This window comes from Lissotriton vulgaris, chromosome 6 (assembly GCF_964263255.1).
Source record: "Lissotriton vulgaris chromosome 6, aLisVul1.2, whole genome shotgun sequence".
In the NCBI taxonomy this organism is placed as follows: domain Eukaryota; kingdom Metazoa; phylum Chordata; class Amphibia; order Caudata; family Salamandridae; genus Lissotriton; species Lissotriton vulgaris.
In genome coordinates, this window is record NC_141694.1 from 83,842,290 (window position 1) to 83,864,539 (window position 22,250).

Genomic DNA, 22,250 nt, shown 5'->3' on the forward strand with positions numbered 1-22,250 from the left:
AAATAATGGTGGTGAAAGTTTCTCTTTCTGTTTTTTTACATAATACTAACAGGATACCTCGAGCATGGTATGTTACTACTGCAGATATCAGCTGTGAATGGATATGTCAAATGGGCATGAAGACTTAATTCTAAGGAATTTATGTTGATTACATATTGACATATAGTGCACTGTGTATTTACCTTTTCTGTTTTTTCTACTTTGATTTTATAATTGTAGGTATGTGGTCTTTCTCTTTGATCTCAACTCCTTGTGCATGCCCCTTGCACCTTCACTGGGCAATTTCTCTGTCAATTCTTTTGCGAAACGTGTGATTTTGCGGTGATTGCAGGGTGTACCTTTTGTGTGTGTGTGTCGGGCGGTGGTCCCGAACACAATTGAGGTGCTTTATGAATTGATTCCCAAAAATTGTTAGAGTGAAGGTGAGATTGTTAAATTCATGTGGGACTGTTGCCACACGTGTATACTTATATGTAACGTACTCCTGTTCGGCCTCAAAGTGTGGTCTTCTGTTTGTTTACATTCTTAAGGAGGTCTCTTTTTAGTATAGGGATTGGTAGAATATTGACCAATCGTATTTCTTCTCGCAAAAGGAGTTTGTGTGATCGCAGTAGGGTGCATAATTCCTGATGTGAGATAATCTATTATAGGTTGAGAATAGACCACATGATCAGTGACGTTTTTCTTACGCTGCACCTCGCACCCTCCCACTAGAGTTTTTTATGTACATGAAGAGGCGCGCCAAAAGGAACTTGGCGTCTTCTGATCGGTGTGGCCGGGAGTCGGGTCAGAGATAGTGCACATACGAAAGAACTCGCATCTGTAAGTATCTGTTTTCGTTTTCTGGATGACTAGCAGAAGGGCGGGTTGAATGACGGTTCCGTAAGCACGTTATGAGTGGATTGCTGCTCGTCTGTAGTAGCAGATTTAATTAACCATGGTAACTATCGTTGAGGAAGTGCATGTGTAGACATTTACTACACCAGATCCCTTATGTTTTAAATTCAGATCGACACTCACGGGGGAATATGTGTAATGAACAATTCCTAAACCCGATGATGCAGTATATGCTGCAAGCATACAACAAGTTTGTCTTCATGCCGTTTTCTATTCGTAAATGATTGAAAGTTATCATAACCAATGCTGAGTTAATAATAATATTTCATACCGTAGCTTTCTTCGGTTTTAAGTCCCGCCTGCCAATGCGCTTGCGCATTCGAGCTGGCGAGAGATATAGGGGCTTATCCGTAGTTTAACCAAACTGGCGATTTGATGCAGTGCCCGTGATAAGCGCGTGCACGCATCAAAGCCATCTGCTTCCCTCCCACAGCTTCCCCCACCCCCTCACCCTCACACCCCCTCAAACGCCCTCACCCTCACACCCCCTCACCCTCACACCCCCTCAACCCCTCACACCCCCCCTCACCCTCACACCCCCCTCACCCTCACACTCACACCCCCTCATCCTCAACCTCACACCCCCCCTCATCCTCAACCTCACACCCCCCCCCCATCCTCAACCTCACCCCCCCCCCATCCTCAACCTCACCCCCCCCTCATCCTCAACCTCACCCCCCCCTCATCCTCAACCTCACACCCCCCCTCATCCTCAACCTCACCCCCCCCTCATCCTCAACCTCACCCCCCCTCATCCTCAACCTCACCCCCTAACACACCCTCACCCCCCCTCATCCTCAACCTCACCCCCTAACACACCCTCACACCCCCTCACCCTCTCATACCCTCACCACACCCTCTCATACCCTCACCCCCACACCCTCTCATACCCTCACCCCCACACCCTCTCATACCCTCACCCCCACACCCTCTCATACCCTCACCCTCTCATACCCTCACCCCCACACCCTCTCATACCCTCACCCCCACACCCCCTCACCCTCACACACCCCTCACCCTCACACACCCTCACTCACCCTCACTCACTCACCCTCACTCACTCACCCTCACTCACTCACCCACCCTCACTCACTCACCCACCCTCACTCACTCACCCACCCTCACTCACCCTCACTCACCCTCACTCACCCTCACTCACCCTCACTCACCCTCACTCACCCTCACTCACCCTCACTCACCCTCACTCACCCTCACTCACCCTCACTCACACCAGCTCAGCGCAACCACAGCACCAGCACCAGCTCAGCGCAACCACAGCACCAGCACCAGCTCAGCGCAACCACAGCACCAGCACCAGCTCAGCGCAACCACAGCACCAGCACCAGCTCAGCGCAACCACAGCACCAGCACCAGCTCAGCGCAACCACAGCACCAGCACCGCGCAACCACAGCACCAGCACCGCGCAACCACAGCACCAGCTCAGCGCAACCACAGCACCAGCTCAGCGCAACCACAGCACCAGCTCAGCGCAACCACAGCACCAGCTCAGCGCAACCACAGCACCAGCTCAGCGCAACCACAGCACCAGCTCAGCGCAACCACAGCACCAGCTCAGCGCAACCACAGCACCAGCTCAGCGCAACCACAGCACCAGCGCAACCACAGCACCAGCACCAGCTCAGCGCAACCACAGCACCAGCTCAGCGCAACCACAGCACCAGCTCAGCGCAACCACAGCACCAGCTCAGCGCAACCACAGCACCAGCTCAGCGCAACCACAGCACCAGCTCAGCGCAACCACAGCACCAGCACCAGCGCAACCACAGCACCAGCACCAGCTCAGCGCAACCACAGCACCAGCACCAGCCGCAACCACAGCACCAGCACCAGCTCAGCTCAGCGCAACCGCAGCACCAGCTCAGCGCAACCGCAGCACCAGCTCAGCGCAACCGCAGCACCAGCTCAGCGCAACCGCAGCACCAGCTCAGCGCAACCGCAGCACCAGCTCAGCGCAACCGCAGCACCAGCTCAGCGCAACCGCAGCACCAGCTCAGCGCAACCGCAGCATCACTCAGCGCAACCGCAGCATCACTCAGCGCAACCGCAGCATCACTCAGCGCAACCGCAGCATCACTCAGCGCAACCGCAGCATCACTCAGCGCAACCGCAGCATCACTCAGCGCAACCGCAGCATCACTCAGCGCAACCGCAGCATCACTCAGCGCAACCGCAGCATCACTCAGCACCACCACAGCATCACTCAGCACCACCACAGCATCACTCAGCACCACCACAGCATCACTCAGCACCACCACAGCATCACTCAGCACCACCACAGCATCACTCAGCACCACCACAGCATCACTCAGCACCACCACAGCATCACTCAGCACCACCACAGCATCACTCAGCACCACCACAGCATCACTCAGCACCACCACAGCATCACTCAGCACCACCACAGCATCACTCAGCACCACCACAGCATCACTCAGCACCACCACAGCATCACTCAGCACCACCACAGCATCACTCGCCACCACCACAGCATCACTGGTTCAAATATGTTCTTTCAATGTTTCAAGCAGCTTTCAAGCTTTATTACAAATCACAAAAAGATGTTAATTTTTCCCTTCTGTTCTTGGATTTTCTAAACAATAAAAAACACTGAACATTATCTTCACAAAAGTTATTTCCAAAACTTAAAGCTATTGACATTACAAATTAAATAAATTATTTAAGTATTATTTAAAAAAATTAAAAGCCATTGTTATTTGTAATATCAATACATCCAAGTCACGTAAATACAAAACATGTTGCATTACAAATGCTATAGGTGTCACATTTGCGAAAGTTATAACTATTGGCATTGAAAATGACAAAGCTATTATTTTAGCTATTTTAAAAAACACAAATTTATAAAAAAAGTCATTTATAAGACCAATCGCTCAAACTTTCCTAATGCGAGACCTATTGCATTTCCAATGCTTGTTCACAATGGCTCCTTTTGCCAGCAAGCCTTTAACGCGTTTTCTCTCGCTCGTTATTTGGTTTACATGTTCATGCTACCTGAATTTCAGATGCATAAGACATATACCGCATCTGGGTATGATGATTGTAATTTTATATGACAATAATCGTTCGGGTATATGACGTTTCGTCATTTTTATTAATTTTAGGGAGTCAACTACTATATTGACCAGGCATCCTACCATGGATTATTTAAATACTCACGTTCATCTGTGTACGTCAACTTCATACATATAAAGGTATAAGGATTTTGTTTCAAGACTACAGGTCTTCTACTTTGACAATAGTGTGGGAGACAGTAGGGTGCTTATAGCTTCCCCGTTTTTTCTCCCATTTCGTTGTAGTGTATCAGATAAGTGAAAGCGCTACCCAACAAACGAGAACCATCATACTACTAGCGAAGCACTAAACCATAGGGTGCGAATTGCGGAGGTATCTATCAAGAGCTAGTGTTAATTTGCTTAACGCCCTTGTTTTTTAACAATATATTTTTTAACCAGCGGCTTGCGGCACATTTCTTGAGTTCTTATTACATTGATATGTTATTTTGTTGCAGAACTAATAAATAAATCGTGAGGGGGACTAGAATTATTCCATCCTCTGAATTTGAATTTTATTAAGTCTGGTAAGGTCCGACTCTTACATATACTTTAATTATGTTTAAAAATTACACACTTGGGGTGTGAAGTGGGATTTCTGTTCTTTTCTTTTCTGGCTGAAGTCATTATTATTGGCTGCTGGTGGAGTAATCTTTTATTTCATCGCAGTATATTTCACTGTCGTTTTTAAGATATGAATTTGGCATATAATAAACTTCAAGACTGGGTTTTACGTGTTTTTGGTTCTGACTAGAGCGCACAATTTCGGTGGCTTTCGTTTTTTTCACGTTCTCTCTTTGGAGTTAAGATTGGGATGTCTATGGGTTATCTTTCTTCATCTGCATCTCTGTTTCATAATAACCACATTGACATGCTTGGAATCTAATGATCTATGAAGGTGTTTAAAATCGCAAGAAGTCTGAAAATAGCAATTGTATTGTGTCATGTACTAATAGATGTAATGTTTACATGAATGACCAATCAATACATTGTGTTTACAGCCCTGAGGGGCGAAACGCGTTGGCTGTCTGTGCTGTTGGGCTTGTAACATCGCTTTGACTACAAGAAAAGATTAAAAGAAGTGCATTAGAAAAACGAAGAAGAAACCCAGATTTTTTCTTTAATACATGTGCATTGATGCTCTATAACTCTATTCTGTTGCCTCTCTATGTGTTATATATTGCCCTTAAAACTGCTTTATTTAAAAGCAGTCCCAGACATGGTGGTCTGCTGAGCCCAGCAGGCCACCATCACTGGGAGGGCTGGCATTCTCAATGGGCTCGCAAATTGCGAGAGGCTCATTAATATTAATGAAACTCGCATCTGCAACTGCAATCTCCTGTGCATCCAAAGAATTCACAGGGTTAAGATGGGGCCTTAATATTTGGCCTATTAATATTTGGTGTATTAATATTTGGCCTAAGACAAATATTAATACACCAAGACCAGATTGGCGTTATACCAAATAGATGTTTTACAAAAAACAAGGGAACCCTAAAGGTATGTCGCAGGGACCTTGGGCAGTATCATATTATACAAAACATTGGTCCCTACATGTGGACAGGATAAATTGCAAAACAATAATCAAAACACCTATTAAGTGTAATGTCTTTTGTCCAGCCGGACAATAAATTTTTATTTTAGCGTTCTAGTCAGTAAAACGAAAATGCAAAGACACTAAAATAACAAGTGGGCACAGCCGTGACCCACAACATGTAAGACAAAACAACGAAAGGAATGGCCAAAAGGGCAAAGCTTCAATAAGTGTGTACTTTGATTCAGTGTTACAGACGCGAATTTTCATAACCACAACTTTGCATTTTTACAATATTTCAATATCATATTGCATAAGGGGTTTTAAAAGTCGACGACGTTTCGATGCCTTATTTAATTATGGGCATCATCATCAGGACAAAGAAATAATCATTGTTGTCTTATTTCAAACATTATTTTCACTATGCCTTTCCGCATTACTGCGTGCATTGTGGAACCGGGTCCAAAGATTTATTGAGGGAGTGAAATCCGCTCGTGATAATATCCAAAACAGCCTGGTCCCGAGTATAGCTCGTCTGGATCCAAGGGCTGGGTTGAGCGCGATAGCTCGAGTTGTGAAGCTGCAATCCCAATAAAAATGTTAAAATATGGAAAAAACAAATTAACTTAAATAGCGTATATCTTGGTTTTTTTTACACGTGACAGAGGACCCAAAACTAAAATATGCATTCAGTTGAAGGGGCATTCTTTTAGACATTTCTATTTTGAGAACCCCTCTGTTTAGAATCAAGATCCAAGGTGCTCCCTTGAGTGAAGAAGTACAGCCTGTCTGGATATATCTACATTCTGGTCAAGGACACAACGATGAAGTCTACTACGAAGTTGTAGTGAGTGCGTCATTCTAAAACAAGACTAAAGTCTATTCTGATGAGGTGCAGAGTTAAGAGTGGGATTCCTCTCAATTTCAATATTTAGTTCCTTGCTAGAAGTGGAGCTAACCTACAACTAAATACGATCCACATGCCCCAAATAGTTAGAGCTTATTCAAAATATATACTTTTTTTAATCCACATATGGACAGACAGCTTTCTGGAATAGAAATGGGGAGGGGGTGAGTAAGGGCATGCAGAATATTTAGCAGTCAGGACTTAAATAATTCATTAAAAGATTATGACCCTCACAAATAATGATTGCAGAAAAGCTCTTCGAGAGGCCACCAGCGCAACATCTGTTGCAGAATAAGAGCCCAATAAGAATGCAGGTCACCTTGTATGAGTGAGGGATTACCAATGAGGAATAAGGCAGAATGAGCAACTTTTCTTGCACATGAGCTAGAATGTTGTCCACCACTACTAAAATATACGTTTCCTTCACACGCTAGGGGCAGTAACTGGTGTGAAAAAAATAAAGAAGTCTTACAACTTACAAAAAGTTCAGCAATAGCAGAATAATATGCCATCAGCCATGCAGGGGTTTCAAAATCTGTACTAGCAGCCATAGCACTGTACATAGAGACAGCCTTATACAGTCTCATGGCAATTCCTAAAGCCAACGAAAGCATGCTTGAATCGTGGGTGTTATTAATTGGGACTGATTTCTGTATTATTTTGTTATGTAAGTTTCATGCTCTGTTGGCTTTGGGGACACCCCTACACGAAGTACACAACATTCAGACACAGAGAGGCAGGGGGAGGAGGGGAGAGAGGGTGGTGGGGGAGGAGGGGAGAGAGGGTGGTGGGGCAGGAGGGAGGGTTAAAGTTTATCCCAGTTCAGATATAGCATCACAAGCTGCAAATTGAAGGTCTTGACATGGAACGTCAATGGCTTAGGCAATAAAATCAAGTGCACCATGGTCCTACAGTAGTTACGTAGACAGTCCCCTGACTTGGTATACTGCAGGAGACACATCTGCGTGGTAAGCATTACTCAGACCCCCTCCGGATTTAGCTGCTTTGAGTAGCAAATTTCGTGGCAGCACAGATCGATAAAGGGAGGGTGAACAACAGTTTTTTTTAACTTTTTGCGGGCACTTTAGTAAAAATGCAGCGTTTTTTTTTTTTTTTTTTTACAAAAGTGCCGATTTCATTTTTTTTTTTTTGGCAAATCGCGAAATGCAGGGAGGGCTGATTACTTAGCATGCAATAGATTTGGTTACACTCTACTGGCCCACATGCAATTCACATCATGCTCCAGAGGAGTGGAGATTTTAGCTAAAAATATGATACCCTTTCTGCCAGCCCGCACTTGGCGAGACCCCCCCACGCAGATGTGTGGCGCAACTGGACATGGGAGTGCCAAGCTCTTAACCAATGAGCTATCTTTGTACTGCCGAAGTTGCATGCAGCGGTACAAAAGGGGGTGGTGATGGACGGAGCATCTGAACCAATCAAACACTCACACCCAGTCTGTTAACTGGGTGTGAGTGTTTGATTGGTTCAGATGCTCCGTCCATCACCACCCCCTTTTGTACCGCTTTGTTCGCTATAAGTTGGCAGGGTATGCTCAGACATGAGTCCCTTGCTCACTTTGCCACTGGATTCAAGCAAGCCTGGCTGAAGATGGCTGAAATGCCAGAAACCGGTCCTAGGAAGCTTGATTCCGGTCCAGGGAAGCTTGATTCCGGTCCAGGGAAGGCATGGCTTGGCAGGTCGGGCTGGACTGTTCCCATGAGGCACAGGGTCAGACTGATTTGTATATGGCCATGTCTGACCCAGGATGGCAGAGTGGGCTAAAGAACAGTGATGGATTAAACCAAGATCTGTTGACTGGGTGTGAGTGTTTGATTGGTTCAGATGCTCCGTCAATCACCACCCCCTTTTGTAACGAAGTTGCATGCGGCGACCCTTCCGGAGCTTAACAAAATACTTATTGATATGCCCCCAGGAGTTTTAATTATGGTTGGGGACATGAATACCATGATGTCCCCAAACGTGGATAGAACTACAATTTCTCCTAGAGCCACTGGGTCGGAGCCTCTGCGCTATACTGACATTTCCGCGTAGCATGGTAGTGGGTCTCGCCTACATTACATTTTTACACAATTTATGCATGCAGTACTGTTCCGCGAGGCTCGAAATAGAGCAAGGGGCATATCAGACCACTCACGAGTAGATTTATTACTCCGGGGCCCCCCACAGGATCATACTCTCCAACCATGAATGGAACCCTGGCACTTTAAGGACAGTGAGTTTAAGGTTAAGAACAGGGAACGGACGGAACAATACTTTGATGGCAACACCGGCTTGGTTAGTTTCGAGTGTATCCTGTTGGAGGCTTATAAAGTGGTCGCCAGGGGCCACATACAGGTGTTGCCTGGTGGTAAGGGGAAATAACGATGCACTCGATGCGAAGAACTACAATAGGAAATTTCAGATAGGGCGAGAGGGGACACCTGACCCTTCCCTGGGGCATAGGCTACAGCACTGGCAGATGGAGCTCAGGGAATTGGAGGAAAATGCGGCCCGTTCCCATGTGATTGCCACGCAGAGGTGGCTCTGACAAGGGCGATACGGTTAACAAACTAATTGCTTGGCTAGAGGGAGAGACGGGGACCGGAAATGGGTCTTATAATTGCAGCAGCCTGACTGCTCAAGATGTAGGTCCGGAATGGCCATAGCCAAGACTTTTGCACCTTATTATGTGACACTATACCAGTCGGGTACTGGGAAAATCGAAGATGACTGTGCCGAACTTAAGTACCTCTTCTTGCCGGAGCTTTTGACAGAAGATAGGAAAGAACTAGATTGAGATCCGACAGGGCTATTCGTGATTTGCAGTCAGGAAAGGTGGCAGGTCCAAATGGGTTGCCTGCTGAACTCTATAAATGCGTGGCAGATAAAGTGGCTCAGCCAAAGCTAAATATGATCCAAACAGCATTGGATGACTGACAATTAAAAGAAGACCCAAGATTGCCTACCGTAGATGTCATTCCCAAACAGGGCAAACCTCCGGAACTGTGCAGCTCCTACAGACCCATCTCCCTACTTAATTTTGAAACCCAGGTCCTGGCAAAGGTATCGGCGAATTGGCTACATCAGATACTCTCCACAGTAACTCACCCCGACATAGGAGCACCAGGCTGAATCTCCGATGTTTATATGGAGTTATGTATGCGGCAGTGGCCCGCCCATCGGAAGCCGCACATGGTACTCTCACTGGATGCCCATAAGGTATTCAATAGTACTGAATGGTCATACCGGTTTGCGGTTCTATCTAGGCTGGGCTTTGGACCGAAGTTTTGTATCTGGGTTGGTCTCTTGTATTGCGACCCGCTGGCAAGAGTGTGTGAATGGGACAGTATCCAAGCCATTCATATTATGTAGGGGTACGCAATGGGGACGCCCACTTTCCCCTATGATTTTTGCAATTGCACTTGAGCCGCTCACATGCGTGGTGACTCTTTATATAAGTTCACTCTCTGGTCCATGGCATTGATGTTGGGGGTGGCTGGGAAGAGCATATATCTCTTGACACGGATGGCATTTTGCTTGCTCTATGCTCACAGGCCCCGCCAGACGTTTCACGGACTCATCCACATATTTAAACTTTTTAGAGTTATTCTGGCTTCCCGGATACATTGGAACAAGTCTCTGGTGTTCCCCATAGCCAACATGATCCCAACCCTCACATCCGCTTGTGCGGCATTGTGTAATGCACGCATTCTTATAAAGGAATCTACCATCAATAGGGAGCCAGTTGAGATCTTTGAGGACAGGTGAGATGTGAGCATACCTCTTGCAATCAGAGATAAGCCTAGCTGTTGTAAATCAACAGCGATTAGGTTAAGCATTAGCAGAAGACATGCTGTGTTTGACCATTATCGTAACAAATGTACCGACTATTTTGTATTGGCAACGGCCATTTTGTATTCCATACATCGCCATGTGCTAGTCATGTGCTTTGTCCTACCTCCTTGTTAACTGCGCCTGAAGTCTGCCCGGCAACAGGTTATATTTAGCATCCTCCGCTTCCAGCATGTCCAGACATGCGCAGTAGGGTCTATGACCGTTACTAATTAGTTCCAGATAGGAATATGTTTACTAGTTTCCGAAGACTGTTAACTCCGCCCACTTATCGATTGTGCCTTCCAATATGTCCTTGTATGGTCATGAAACTGCTCTTGTCTTCTGTACCGCCTTCTTTGAGCCCCCTCATGGTGTATAAAAGGGGCCATGTGCTTTAGTTCGGTGTGCTACTCGATACAATACTGAAGGTTGTTGTGTGGACTGTAGTACCACCTTTAAAGGTTTAATAAACCTGCTTTTGTATTTCCAGGTCCATTGCCAACTTCTTCCTAAGGTCTGAGGACTCCGTGCAGAGAAGGGCGAACCCCTTGCACTAAGTAGGCCTAGCTGAGGTTTGCTTACAACATAGCCGCGAGATTGAGGAGCAACTTGATTGGGGCTAGGTGGACTTTACGAGTTCCGGCGAGAATGGCGTTTCCATAGTCCAATCTGGAGAGTACTAATGATTGGACAACCGATTTAAAGTCCTCAACAGGAATGAAGGGTTTGATTTTCTTGAGGTGATGAAGAGAAAAGAGCGCCTTTCGCTGCGTTTTTGATGTGGTGAGAGAGGCTGTTTTGATCAATACTTATTTCTGAAAGATTTAACTTAGCTGGAGGTGGACAAAGAGCAGTTAAGGGCTTTAAGGTAAGAGATCCAAAGATGTATTGGAAGTCGATTACTTTTAGGAGCAAAGAGGATGACTTCTGTTGTTGGGGGTTGAGTTTAAGGTGATTGAGATGGAACCCTTGTTGAATGTTAGTCAGGGCATCGTTGAGGTGAAGAATGTCTGAATGGGAGATTATTTTATAGTAGACCTGGGTATCATCAACATAGAGGTGATAGTTGATTCCAGCTTGCTTGAGAAGGAGTGTGGGGGGGTTCCATGAAGTTGCTTGAGAAGGAGTGTGGGGGGTTCCATGAAGAGGTTAATTAAAGAAGGAGAGATGATAGAGCCCTGGGGGACACCCAAGGAGACTGGTTTCGGTTTAGAAAGACAATTGCTGATTTTATTCTGTTGGGTTCTGAACTGGAAGAAGGAGGTAAACCAGTTGAGAACAGGGCCATTGAAGCCAAAACGATCCTTGAGGGGATTGAGTAAGGTAGAGTGGTTTACAGTATCTAAAGCAGCCGAGAGGTCAGGAAGAATGAGAAAGGAGGCCTTCACCCTTGTCGAGGGAGTAGTGGATATCATCAACAATTTTGAACATCGCAGTTTCCGTACTGCAGCCTTTTCGGAAGCCAGACTGTAAGGTGTCCAGAAGGTTAAATGAGTCAATGTGTTTGTCCAGGTGTAACAAGGCGCATTTTTCAAGGGCCTTGGAAAGAAGAGGTGGATTAGAGATAGGACTCAAGTTGTTACGGTCGTCTGGATCAGCAGTGGGATTTTTGAGGATGGGAGAGATTTGGCCTAGTTGGAGGGAAACCGGAATAGACCCGGAGGTCAAGGAGGAGTTAATGATAAAAGTCCAATAAGGGGCAATTATATGTTTTAATTCTTGGACAAGGTTGGCGGGGAGAGGGTCACAGGTATGAGAGGAGGGCTTTAGCTTAGAGATGATAAGAACATCACACTCAGGGACTGGGTTAAAATAATGCCAAGATGCATTATTTTTTAACTGTTGACTGGTGAGGGAATGATTAAGTGGGGTGGTGGTGTGGGGGAAACGGACAGAGTTAGGAGGGGCGATGATGTAACAGGAGACTTGGATGGAAGGACAGTAAGGGTAGATGAGCTCGGTGGGGAGGAAGAAGTGACAAAGGAAAGATCAATCTTAGCGATTTTATCATTCAAGAAGGTCGCAATTTCTTCGCAACTTCGGTCGAGGCCGTCAATTTGGGAGGGGCAGAGGCCGTTTGATTTTTGATGATGCTAAACAGTTCTCTAGGTCTATTCCTAGCTCGGTCGGGTTGCGTGCGGAAGAAGGAGGCCTTTTCATTGAGGATGTTCTTTTAATAAATTAACCCTAGCAGCTCTGAGGAGGGCACGGCTTGAGAGGGATGGATGTTGTCTCCACGTGCATTCGGTCATCCTAAGAGCGCGCCTCATTATTGAGGTCAGCATTGAACCACAATTTGGCGAGGATGTTTTTTTGTGATTTTAATTTGTCTGGAGCAATTAAGTCAAGAACCTCAATGATGGATTTGTTGTAGTGTTCGGTCAGATCATTAACATTTTGCGAGGGAGGTGGAAGTTGAAGTTTAGCTCTGATCTTATTCTCCAATTCGCCACTAGGAATAAGATTAAGATTTCTGGTTAATCTCTTATGTTTGATTTTTTGGGGGGGGAAGGGAGAGGAGCAGTGCTGTTAATTGTAAAGAGGATATGATGATGGTCCAACCAGTCTATAGGGACAATGTGAGTAAGGGAAGCCAGATCTTTACTAGCAATTATAGCGTCATGGGTAGCCCCTTGGGAATGTGTTGGTGAATGGCACAGTTGAGTGAAGTCAGTGACCACGAGGAGGTCATTGAGGATGTTAATTGAGGAATCAGTCTTATTGTTCCAGTGAATAATGAAGTCTCCAAGGAAAATGTTTTGGGAATTTGAAATCAAGGATTGTGAGAGTAGGTCAGACAATTCCTCAACAAATGGAAAAGGGTCACCAGGGGGATGGTAAATATTATGTAGTCGAATAGGGGGGTGGGGGGGCCTGCACTTTAAGTTCAGCTCGCATGAATTCAAAAGTTAGTTGGTCAGAATTCTTAACCAGGGAGAGTTGGAGTTAGTCTTTAAAAATAATGGCTAGGCCTTCCCCAATTTTGTCATGCCTATCTTTTCGGAGGATAGAGTAACCTGGGGGGGGGTGCGGGAGAGCAAGTCAAGAATCGATGCAGAGTGGGCCTTGACCCAGGATTCCGTAACAAAAGCTATGTCAATGGCTTCGCCATGGATAGTTTCCGCGATTTCTGATGCATGTCGGGAAGCCGACCGACAGTTGACCAGCATGCACTTGAGGGGTTTATGGTTGGGTTCAGGAGAGGTTCAGAATGGATGGTAGTGCGTTGCGGGGGAGATATGGGGGATCCAGGGGAGGTAGGGGTACTGCTAATCCCAAGGATCACCGGAATAGAGGAATGCAGTGAAAGAGGATCAGGAGTGGCAGTGAATTGCGGAGGCAGCCTGAGCAAGCCAGTGAAGGCAGGGATGTGGTTTCTACCCAGGATCACCGGAATAGTGGCGTGAGGCATAAGGGAGTCGTATGTCATGGGGCTAGGAGGGAAGGTGATATGCAAGTCCCCGGGGATCGGAGGGGAGCGAGGGGTTGGGGCTTGGGATGGGGAAAGGGGACTGTTCCCTGGAAGTCCATCAACTGAGGTGCCATAAGGCGAGGTACATCCATATAGAGGGAAGGAGGGGTTTGTATGTCCGCCGCCCATTGTGACTGGATTCTTGGCAGGTTTCGAGTCAGAGAGGGATTTAAAGTCTTTCCTGAGAGAAGAAAGTTCTAACGTCAAGATAGAGAGGTGGAGTCCAATGTTAAGAAGTGATTGGGTTAAAAGCATGGACGGTAAGGAGGAAATGAGGTGGCTAGGGAGAGGGGCAGGTTCCACGTTGGCAAGAGGGGGAGGGAAAGGAAGTAGACAAGGAGGAAAAACAGGCGGCTGGATGAGAAGAGTGTTCCGGATGAGAGACTGAGGATGCATTGCTGAGTGAGTGCCCCTAGAGCCAGGGGTCTGATGGGTGCTGTGGGAAGACGCAGAGGACGAGGTGAGGAGCGGTGCTATAAAGTCTATGGGAGAGGGAATCAACTGGATTAGAAGGGATTGGAGTCAATCGTGGAGAATTAGGGAGGATAATGGGAGGGGTCTCAGAGTGTAGGGGGATCGAAGTTCGGGGCACAATCTGAGTGAGCAGAGGGGCATGGGTGTTAAGAAGGGAGTGATTGGAATAAAGTGGTAGCACGGAGATCAGAGTCCTGAATGTGTTTTCTCAGGCAACTGAAGGAGAGCTACATAGCCTACTGTGGGAGGAAGGTAACTCGCACATAGCATTGTGTAAATTGCAATGAGGGGTCTATGCGGGCGTATTGGTGGTTCCTGACATCAGGAGTTACTATCTGGCATCCCAGCTCATTACTATTAATGACTGGGTCTTTACATTCCTTACCTAACCAGCATATTGGGTAGACCGACACATTATGGGGAACGGTGGCTTCCCAGCCGCACTGTATTGCAGGCGCTGCAAGAAATCTCTTCCAACACACACACGCGGACGGTAGTGCAGGCATGGTGAGCGGCCACAAAACTATTAGGGGCGTGAGGCTAATTTGACCGAACAAACCCCGCTCTGGGAATGTGACCTGTTTAGTTGAGAGGGATGCCTGCAGGGCTTTAGCAGGTGGAACCTCATTGGAATAGATCTCCTTGGATATATCTGGCGAAATGGGGCAATTATCAAATTTGAGGATCTACAAACAGAATATCAGATGGCTGATACGGAGCGATTCTGCTATCTACAGTGAAGACATGCCCTGTGATGTCATCTATCAGAGGGGGAAGTGCTACCTGAATACTTCCTGCAAGAGGACCGACTATTACTTGATTCAATGGTGTCTCTCACCCACTGCAAACTCATGAATACTTTCCTCGACCCCCCCCGGCCCTTTAAGGAAGGCATGGGAGAAAGACTTGGGGGTCTTGGAAGATGAGGATTGGAGGGAGGCCATTCCAAGCCCCAGGGAGATTGCATTAGGAGCAAGATTTAGACGTATGCAGCTCTGGATCTTACATAGGCCGTATGCCCCCAGGACAGTTCAACAATGACATTCACCCCTTTACCCTGTACTGTAGTTCTAAACTATCCACAATCCAAAATTGCAGCGCACCTGTTGCCCAAACGTAACCATCACTATGCACTGAGGTCGGCTAGCACTGCCACCTCTGTTCAGATGGCAGCCCTCCCACGACTCCAGCAGTTAACGTATGCCCAGTCTTGTGTCCCAGTGAGGATCATCACTTATGTGGCTCGTATATGGAAAGAAGACCAGATTTCAAACCTCAGTCCATTGCGACCCAGGATCCATCAGGGCCAGTGTCCAACGTAGTTTCAATTCACCGTTCACCATACTTTCTTTCAGGGTTCGAGACCCCCACTCCTTACTTATTCACAACAGCAGGCTCAGAGGGAGACCCCCAGGGGAGGATCTACCATGCGAAGCAGCTTCTTGCAATTCTAGCGGAGAGCAGTCACTCTAATCCCTGCGCCATCACCGGTCATGCACCTGGCGTCGCCATTTGGTTGCATATCTTTCTTCAAGCAGCCAATCTCGCACCACTTCCGGTGTTGTGGAGTACGACCATTTGCCACTGTCCAGCACTCGGAGCTTAGCCAGGAACAACATCATGTACTTAAAATGTTCCACCCGCAATGCAGATATAATTATTTAAACAATTAAAAATCCAGCTAAAAATGGTCTCCACTGTGAATAACTTCGTGGGGACATTTGTTGTTTGATAAAAATGCCCCTAAATTCTTTAGTCAACTAAATGTGCTGCATGGTGCAACAGAAACTTCAAATTCTTCTTCAATACTATAAACAAACAAATTCATAGGATATTAATAAAAAATAAAAACAAAAAACATACACACCTTAACTTGCCATGAACAAATTAAGTCTTCACCAAACACAACGTAGATTAGTAACCGCATTAGCATAATAAATCTCTTTCGTGATGTAAAATGGAATAAATGGTTAACCATAAGAAACGTAACCGGTATGAATGTTTGCAGAAAAAGTTCCTAGCATACTTTAATTCCAGAGAACACCCTAAAACAAATAGACAAAAATGATTCTAAGCACTTCAGACGCATTATAGTCCTTAACCCCTTCCGTGCTTCGAACGTCCAACGGTCGTCGCGCGCGCTACCTCGCTGGTGCTGCTCACGACCGTTGGACGTCTGAATCCCGTTAGCGCGATCGAACGTCCGCACTGGGGCGGAATGTTCGACGCGCTAAAGGGGTTAAAGTTAAATGAAAATAGGTAACAATATTTTGCCTATATGAAACAAAAAAATTAAACTGTTAACCCCTTCGACGCTGATGACGAGCTGGGCTCGTCATGGCGTAGCCTCCTCGCACGCTGATGACGAGCCCAGCTCGTCACGTAAAGTGCGTTTTCGCAAACCCCAGCGTGTAAGCGGAATTCTGCTAGCGCGCATGGTGTTAACTGGACAATATAGAGTACTGATGAAGCATGAGACCAAACTTCCCTTCAAAATTACGTCTAAATAATGTGCACTTTTAAATCTTCCTTAAAATCAAAAGGCACTGCCTCAGTATTAAATTGCACAATGTCAGATCTATACCTAAAAACGGGTTGTAACCAAATGGCACTATACTCGAGCAATTTACAAACTTTTAGGTAAAACTCCAAAACTTGATTTTGAAAAAGCAATTAAACCAGACAGGCTAAGGTAATAAGCTCCATACTAAATACAATGCAAGAGGTAACCCGTTATATTAAAATGAACCCTCAAGAGCAAAATCCAATATATTCTCACCAACAAGGTATCACCTCAAATCAGTGGCGGCTCCTCCGTTAAGGCGGGGAAGCGCGGCTCTACTGCTTTGATGCAAGTGTAAATAAAAGGAAAAATAAAATTATAGTAACTCCATGCTATCATTTACTTTTTCCTGCTACGGCAGCTTTACAGGCAGGGTTGCACTGCTGACAAGAGGAGCAGAGGGAGAAGTGGTGGGCACTCTGTTAGTGCGCAAGACTGTTTGGCTAGTCTTCTCGGGCTGGCCAAACAGTCATGCGCACTGTGCATGCTCTCCACCCTGGGTGGAGAACACGCCCAGGCCCCAGATCAGCAGTCCACGTCTGAGCGCTGAACCATGGCGCTCAGACCAATCACACTGCTACATTGCAGCGTTGTGATTGGCTTTGGGGAGCCTGGGTGTGCTTCCTGTTCCGGCCGGAGCAAAGGGACTACAGAGGAGAGGCGCAGCAAGAAGGTAAGTTTAATTTTCTTTACCACCCCTCACCTTCCACCCCTGATCTGTGCCGGCCGCCACTGCCTCATATACAGGCCCCCTTAAATCCCAAGGGTGCCTTATAAAATACTGAATGATGCAGGCAATGCAGTGGGAGTTATCAGTTTACTAATCAAAATGATTTTAAACTGGCAATGGTTGACTCTGTTTGAGCATTAGTTCACTCAAAAAGAACAAAAAGCACAATCTTGCTTGTAAGAATTTGCAGACAGATCAAAAATACAATTACTATAAAGAAGTATAGTGGTTGCATCCAAAACTACAAGGTGTAATGGGAAGAACAATTTTACAGTACACGCATCGTGGGTTTGGATCTGCCAAGTTAGCAGAATTGATAACCTCATGTCAAACATGACGGGGGACGCGAAATGATCAACTGTGTACAAAGAAAAAAACACCCTAGCTCAACAAAAGGCATTGTGTGTAATGTCCCTAACCTAAATAATCAAGTAGGGGGGAAAGTAAATGAATGTAAAAGAAATCTCAACGTCAAACCCATTAATATCCACTGTGATTATTAAAGTCCATGAGGCTGTTTGTTCCCTCTCATCCATCCTGTAAACACCCTTCTCTAGCCGACTATACTTCCTTACAGCTTCATTCGCTGTCAATTTTAGTCCATTATTCTGCAGCTCTGATTAAGGAAAAGAGCTCTTCTAAAGTGAACAGTTATAGCTTAACAGAGAACAAGCTGACTTTCAAATGTAAATTGATCAATATTAGAACTTGGCTAGATGAGTGGCAAACCTGTACACAAAAGTAATTTAGGAATCTTCTGCTTTCATACGAGAGCCACAGGGTTTGTCTACAGCAATTTAACCTTGTATCGAAATTATTATACAAATGTCACATGAATGATTGTCAAACACCACTGTGCAACTTGGCTACATCCTTAAACCTGCTAATTTGATGTTGTTTTATTGATACCTTTATGTTTGCTGTCCTTTTGAATAATTCTAAACTGAAAATTTGAATGTAAAAAAGGAGTGCAAGTGTTGCATCACCACATTATAAAGAATTCAAGCTAGCTAGTAAATTGGAGCAATAGCTAGTTACATCAAAATTCGTTTTTTTACCAAAAAGATGAGCGTAGATTTCGCTTATTTTTCAGCCATCACCCCAATAGTGAGAAAAAAGGGTTACCACTTCAGTGGTGAACTGTCAAAATCTTTCTGTACAGCTCTGGACGACAAAAGCAAGTAAAGCATCCTCCAAACAACATGTGTGTTTGTAAATAGAACATGGAAAATAAACATTACTATCTCTTGAAGCAATGTAAAGGAGAACCAATTTGCAAGATTGTGAGTGCACTGAACAAGAGAAACCTAGACAACACTGGCATTGGGAATAATCCAGTCCCAACTGTTCCTCACCTTTTGGACAAAAGTGATTAAAAGTCTCACAGTTATCCTTAGAAACATTTATACTCGAGATAAGATATGAAGGTTCAATGAAATTTAAATAACACCAAACAAATTATTGCGGATTACCCACAACTAGTGGTTTAGGACTTAAAACAAATCCTCTGGCGTTAACAAATATTTATCAGAAAAGGGCTCATCAATATGCAGCTAGCTCTGCTCGCATATTTTATTCATTTAATGTGTTATCTTCACTAGTCGCGTTTCAAAATAGCAAGAGCAGCAGTAACTAGAGAAGTCCTCGGTGGTGCTATATTACCATAAATAACAATAAAACTGTTTGATGAGCTTGAAATAAATCCTTTACGTTATTGTCAGCCTTTAATCCGATCACGTCTGATGACATCCCGGAATAGACCCAATGGCAATTTCTACAACTTAATACAATGCGGTCTGTCCTGCCTACTGCAGTAGCATAAACGCATCAAATGATAACGTCCACGTAAATTCGCTCAAACTGTATTAAATATAAATAATGTTATTTTGTCTGATTTACCTTCGTCTCTAAACAGTGACAAGCCAGGTGACGGGTGAGTCCAGCTAATCAAAATGTTCGAGACGAACTTTTTCTTAGTACATTAGTAATGGTCCACTGGCTTCCAGTGACACTTGTCGAACCAGGAAAACCGTGTACGCCTTTGTGACAATGAATCACGAGTTCGGTAAATATCACTTTGCAACCCCCACATATAAAAGGTCATTGCCCTACACTTCAATCAAATTGATGTCTCCCTCAAGACCCAAAAGTGAACTCTGGATGCAAACCAAACTACAGTTCAAGGGTTCAGAAATGCGCTGAAGAAGTCGGTAAACTGGCGAGCGCAAAAGACAAGAGTATCTAATACACAGCACGACAAAGGCCTTTTTAGCACGGATGTGTGCGGAGCTGTCAAGGGAATAGTGGCGTGGAAGGCGTTAAAAATTAGCATTTCTTTAAGAGGAGCCAACTTTTTAGCACATTGTTGACTGATCCAATCTCTAAATCAAAACATTCAAACTACTACTTGTTTTACAAACAAACAGATGCCAGAGACAGAAATATTTCAGATTCAAACTATTACATTCACTGAATGCCCTTCATTTGTTAACAGTGCAACTAGCGTTTAGGCAGCCTAGTAACCCACGACTTCAAAGTATGCACCTTGCTGTCGAAACATTAATCCCAACCCGCAGCTATTTGCAAGGATTGGACCTGAAATCCATAAAAAAAAAAAAATCTCGTATCTGGGGAGCAATTTTCAAGTCAAGGCATTAGACTCTTTTACGTTACTTTACTAATGACAAGAGCAGTATAGTGCCTAGATATAACGTGGCGTGCTACAGAAGTGGCTGGTTTGTCGAGTATGTCTGCACAGGACACTCCTCTTTCTAATAGGGCTCCATTTCCACATTATCCAACACTAGCAATACTGTTTCCAGCACTTCCGCTGCTGCAAGATGACCCTACCTCCTACAACTGCCAACATCAACCCTAACTCTGCACCGGCCCCACTGTTTTCCATTTTCCCTATAATGAGGTCTCGAAATCCAATGTTGTTTAACTTGTAAATAGTAGAGAGGCAGCTGGTTTAGCGACGCCCCATACAAAAAAATGACAAACTTGACCCCATACACTCACTCATCATGTCTCCCTGCACATCCCCTATCGGTGCTTGTCATGCAGCCCCCCGTATCTCCTCCCGTGCCCTCCATCATCTCTCTCAGGCTCCTCTTCATACCCTGCAGTACCATCACTCCCATGATCTCTGACAGTCCCCTCTCCGGGGCACCTCACAGTGCTCGCCCCTTATCACTCACCCTTCCCGGGAGGTCGGACGACATCTCTCTCCGGTAGGATGGCAGCGAGGCCGACGAGGTCAGCGATCCCACAGATCCGAGCGGCCCCAAAGGAGGCAGCGGTGTCAAAGGCGGCAGGAGCGGCATGGGGGGAATCGGAGGCAGGCTCGGGAGGGGAGGCAAGGGAGGCAGCGGAGGAAGCAGGCCGCGGCTGACTTCAGGGCTCAACGGGCGCGGACGGTACATTGCGCCGCTGGTAGGGCAAGGGCCCCAGGATAGGAACGAAGCGTCGGGTCCACGGCCTCTGAAGAGAATCAACGATCGATGGCGACGCCTGACAGAACAACGAACACTCCGGGGTCGCCTACTGGCTGTACCAGGGCGCGCGCGAGGCACGGGGGCAACGGGCACGAGCGCGCTGCAACGGGAGAGACCAAACTGCGCATGTCGAATTACGCGCGGGCACTGACGCGAACGATCTGTCGTCGTTCCCACGTATCGTCACCTGCGCACTCTACCAAACAAACCAGCCATCTTAAGGTCAGGATCAAAGTGTTGCCATTGCATAGCACACAGAAAATGGATCCTTGCCTTTTAGAAATTATTTACATAATTGCCTGTTCCTAACATGGCTCCCGACGTTTAATGTATTCCCTGAGGAGAAGTGCTCGACGTGAAACCAGTTCAAGTTAGCTGTCACAGGTATAAATGCAGACGTGGATAATTAAGGAAAAGAAAAGTGTGTTTTTGGATTGTTTCCTCTGTTTAATACAGCGCGAAGTTGGCTGTCGAGAAATAGAGCGAGTTTTTTCTTTTATGCCTGACGATATTAATGTGCAAAAACAACAGGCGATGGACCGAATGTGGATCAATGTCACACACTCACCCCAGTCCTAAGATCTGGGCCCAAATCCATCGTTTTTTTGCACTCCACACCACCCTGGGTAGACAATGGCGATATGCAAATCAGCTCTGACCCTGTGCCCCATGGGAACAGTCCAGTCCGAACTACAAAAGCCATGTGTGGTATCTTCCACACCTCAACTCCCCCCGGCGCCTCGCATGTAATGGAGCTGCTCGCGGTGACATCACTTAGAATGTCACAGCGACCAGCATTCCAAGGCGAGCGCCGGGGACTGTGTAGAGCGGCTGACTGAAGCGAGGCTGTGGCTGAGGTCGCAGTGATGGAGCTGGGATTCGCGTGCAAGCGCCCTGCTCTCATGCAAAACCCTTGTCTAAATTGCATAATCGTATTAATACTGTTGTTCGTCATTTATAAAGTGGTTTTCCCAACACGCGGGTGTCCCCAGGATGCTTGCTTGTATGTCTTTTCTCATACTAACGAAGCTTGCACTAAAAGCGGCTGCTTCGCTGAAATTCAGTCTGCGCATGCGTCGGTCATACCCATGTGATGTGACGCACTCGCATTCTGGAGGGAGTTTTGTGCTCATGCGCACTGTTGCAAATATGGCTGCTTGACTCTCACCACGCTCTCCGCTTGTTGCTGCTGCTTTTGCTTATCTGTCCTTTCGCACTAAACAATAATGCTATAGTCATTATAAAGTAA

The 22,250-nt window shown here is 46.0% G+C and overlaps 1 protein-coding gene across 2 annotated transcripts in view; it reads right to left on the reverse strand.

Moving 5' to 3' along the window:
• LOC147706833 (uncharacterized) overlaps positions 1-21,124 on the reverse strand; it is a 461,037-nt gene extending 439,913 nt beyond the window's left edge. The window contains exon 1 of one of the 2 annotated variants that reach the window (XM_086925970.1): positions 20,705-21,124. In XM_086925970.1, the coding sequence (XP_086782096.1) occupies positions 20,705-20,929 (225 nt within the window). In that variant the 5' untranslated portion in view covers positions 20,930-21,124. The remainder of the gene's footprint in view (positions 1-20,704) is intronic. The other variant, XM_086925971.1, reaches the window with a different exon arrangement.
• Between the last annotated feature and the right edge of the window lie 1,126 nt (positions 21,125-22,250).